This window comes from Corvus brachyrhynchos, unplaced genomic scaffold (assembly GCF_000691975.1).
Source record: "Corvus brachyrhynchos isolate BGI_N302 unplaced genomic scaffold, ASM69197v1 scaffold1103, whole genome shotgun sequence".
NCBI classification, from domain to species: Eukaryota; Metazoa; Chordata; class Aves; order Passeriformes; family Corvidae; genus Corvus; species Corvus brachyrhynchos.
This window is the reverse complement of record NW_008236980.1, coordinates 68,998-72,605: the sequence shown is the minus strand read 5'-3', so window position 1 is coordinate 72,605 and position 3,608 is coordinate 68,998. Positions and strand designations below refer to the sequence as shown.

General features: G+C 55.0%; 1 protein-coding gene across 1 annotated transcript in view; it reads left to right on the top strand.

Moving 5' to 3' along the window:
• DAGLA (diacylglycerol lipase alpha) overlaps window positions 1-3,602 on the top strand; it is a 50,783-nt gene extending 47,181 nt beyond the window's left edge. The window contains exons 21-23 of the mRNA XM_017728632.1: window positions 787-928; window positions 1,352-1,533; window positions 2,162-3,602. Of these exons, the coding sequence (XP_017584121.1) occupies window positions 787-928; window positions 1,352-1,533; window positions 2,162-2,987 (1,150 nt within the window). The 3' untranslated portion in view covers window positions 2,988-3,602. The remainder of the gene's footprint in view (window positions 1-786; window positions 929-1,351; window positions 1,534-2,161) is intronic.
• The last annotated feature ends 6 nt before the right edge of the window (window positions 3,603-3,608 follow it).

The following is a 3,608-nucleotide window of genomic DNA, read 5'->3' as shown; positions in this document are numbered from 1 at the left end:
CCTGCTGGAAAACTCTCTCTGACACAAGGAGAAGCGGATTTTCTTCCCCGCTGTCTCACGGGGACAGTGGTTGTGTCTGTGCTGGTGGAACTAGGGAATGGTTTGGGTTGGGACTGTGGAGATCCATGGGCAGGGATGCTTTCCACCAGACCAGGTTGCTCCAAGCCAAGTCCAGCCTGGATTTTAAAAATTCCAGGGATGGAGCAGCCACGGCTTCCCTTGGAAATCCATTCCAGTTTTCCAGTCTCACCACCCTCACAGGGAAGAGGATTAGATATCTTCCAATATCTAATCTAAACCAGCACATGGAATCTTGGAATGGTTTGGGTTGGGAGGGACTTAAGATCACCCAGTTCTACCTCCTGCAATGGGCAGGGACACCTTTCCACTATCCCAGGTTGCTCCAAGCCCCATCTAAACTGGCTTGGAACACTTCCAGGGATGAGGCAGCCACAGCTTTTCTGGGAAATCCATTCCAAGGCCTCCCCACCCTCACAGGGAAGGATTTCTTCCCAATATCCCATCTAAACCCACACTCTGTCAGCGGGAAGCCATTCCCCCTTGTCCTGTCACTCCAGGCCCTTGTCCAAAGTTCCTCTGCAGCTCTCTTGGAACTCATTTGGGCACTGGATAATCATGTCCCTGTTGGATAATGCAGAATTTTGGAGCAGTATGTATTTTAACATCTCTTCCCTCTGTTTTTCCTTTTTCTCCCTCTGCATCCTGATGTTTTCGCATGCCGAAACACCCCCCTGCTCTTCCATCCTGTTTTCCCTGTTGTCTGGACCCTTTTTCCAGCTGCTGTGAGCAGGAAGATCCCACTTACTTTGCCATCTGGGGGGACAACAAGGCCTTCAACGAGGTGATCATCTCCCCGGCCATGCTGCACGAACACCTCCCCTATGTGGTCATGGAAGGGCTCAACAAGGTAAGGCAGGGAATTGCCATCCCAAAAAACACCGGCACAGGCCGGCCTTGCCCTGGAATGCTGCTGGTTAAATACACCAGGCCATTTATTTTGGAGAAGAGGAGGAAAGGGGATGCTCCCGCTCAGCTGTGGCATGGGATGTTGGAGTGGAGCGTGGTGAGGTTTGGGAATGGAATTCCCAAAGTCCCAGAAGCTCCTGTTTCCACGTTTAATGTCAGAATGACATGAGGTTGGGTGGTAATGGTTCATTCCAGGAGCTGCCATTAAACTGGAGCCCAGGTGACATCTGGGGATATGTCAGGATTTATCCATCTAATCCTATATCTCCCCGTGCTTCCAGAAGGCTCTGGGAAGAAAGAGGCCAATGCAGCTGTTGGAAAGCCTCCAGTCAATCCCTGCTGTTCCTCTGCTTTCCCTGGACAGGTCTTGGAGAACTACAACAAGGGGAAAACAGCTCTGCTTTCCGCAGCCAAAGTGATGGTGAGTCCTACGGAAGTGGATCTCACCCCAGAGCTGATATTCCAGAGCCAGCCCTTGCCCAGCTGCCCCTCTGTGCAGATCGGAACTGGAGCCATCCCAGCAGACAGAAGGAACAGCAGTACCAAGTAAGGAGGGATTTTCCATGAAATATTGGCTCCAGGTGTGGGTCCTCTACCTCTTGGAGCATTGTGATCCATGTTTGTGGGAAAGACAGCTGCATGGGCTGCCTTTGTGGGAGTTAAAGCTTCAGGATGTCTTGTGGAATGTCGGGGGGGGGGAATCCCTTGTGTTGCTTAGGAATTGGAGTGCAGCAAGGTCGGAAAAAGGCATGGAAGAAACTTCCTTTTTTCTCCTTATCCAGATGGGTGGGGTTTTCCCAAGGTGAAACTTGGAGCCAAATTCGGTTTGGGTTGGAAGGGATTTAAGGATCACCCAGTTCCAGCCCTGCCATGGGCAGGGACACCTTCCACTAGCCCAGGTTGTTCCAAGCCTCATCCAACCTGTCAGGGATAGTCCACAGCCTCTCTGGGCAGGAGAGAAGGATTTACTGAGCCAGGAAAAAAGGGAGAAGGGCAACAATCAGAGTTTGCAGAGGGAGAATCCATTTGTGATATTTCCAGCTGGGAGGACAGAGCGAGAAGAGATTCCCGGGAGTTGTGGATGCCTCTGGTTGGAGGAGCTGTGTGAGGAACTCTTGGATCCTCTGGCTGTTCTGGAATTCTGCAGCCTCACGTTCTCTGTTTCCCGTTGCAGGAGCAAATCCCATTCAGAAATCAGCCTGGAGGGGTTCTACGAGACGAAGCCGCTTTCTCCCGTGCAGAAAGACCCCGTGGAGCTGCTTCTCCTGGACACTAAGGAACGTCTCTCCATGGAGCTCCAGGACCGCCGCGCCCCTCTGGCCACCATGGAGAGCCTCTCGGACAACGAATCCATCTACAGCTTCGATTCCCGGCGCTCCTCCGGTTTCCGGAGCATCCGGGGCTCCCCCAGCCTCCATGCGGTCATGGAGAAGGACGAGACGCACTGCTTTTATATAGACCCCGTTATCCCTGAGGAAAACCCTTCCCTCAGCTCCCGGACAGAGCTGCTGGCTGCCGACAGCCTCTCCAAGCATTCCCAGGAGACGCAGCCCCCGGAAAACGTCCTCAACAGCGGCGGCACCACCCCCCAGCGCCGCTGCAGTGCCGAGGGCACCGGGAGCGATGGGGAGCGCGCGTCCTTGTCCCCTCGGGAAGAGCCGGCGCTCCACAACGGCCGCCTGGCCGACGTTCCCAGCCCCCAGGTGCTGGAATTCGCCGAGTTCATCGACAGCCTCTTCAACCTGGACAGCAAAAGCAGCTCCTTCCAGGACATTTACTGCATGATGGTGTCGGACAGCTCCAGCGACTTTGCGGAGATTCCCAAATCCGTCAGCGACCAGGAGATCCTGCTGAGGGCGCAGTACGAGCCCAACTTAGTCCCAAAGCCCCCGAGGTTGTTTGCGGGGTCGACGGATCCTTCGTCGGGAATCTCCGTGTCGCCCTCTTTCCCCCTTAGTTCATCCGGAGAACTCATGGATATCACTCCCACGGGTTTTTAGGAATGCCTGGCCACGGACAAAATCCGGACTTCCACCCCCTCCGGACACGGCACCAGCCCTGCCAAGCAGGACGACCTCATGATTTCGGCCCTTTAGTGCAGGGGAAAGGGGTGGAGTGATCCCAGTGGGATAATCCATGGAGGAGGCCGTCATCGGGCAGTTGGGATCAGAGGAGACAGCTGGAAAAATCCCTTCTGGGGTGACACAGTGGTGGTGTCTGGAGGATGGATTGTGCTGGAATCGCGTGCTTGTGGCTGGGAGAAGCTTTGCCCCACGGGGCCTGAGAGGGTCTGAGGCACTAAAGTTCCCTACCTCAGCCTGTCTCATTCCAGAGGCAGATTCCTTGCCCCGGGGCACCTGCTGAGTTTGGGAGTGAGATACCTGGATAGATGGAAGCAGGAGGGGGCCGGGCCAGATCCCTCCCCTCAGGACCGAGCCGGTGGTTTGGGAAATGAGCGGATTGAGACTTTGGGCCCTGTTGCACTACCATGGATCCGGCCCAAGATCCAATTCGGCACACTTCCATGGGGATTGCTTTTGTAGGACACTCCTGTTTTAAAGCCATTGGGGCTGTATTCCCCCCAAATCCAGTCCCCTCTTCCCGGCCAGGCGCAGCAGGAA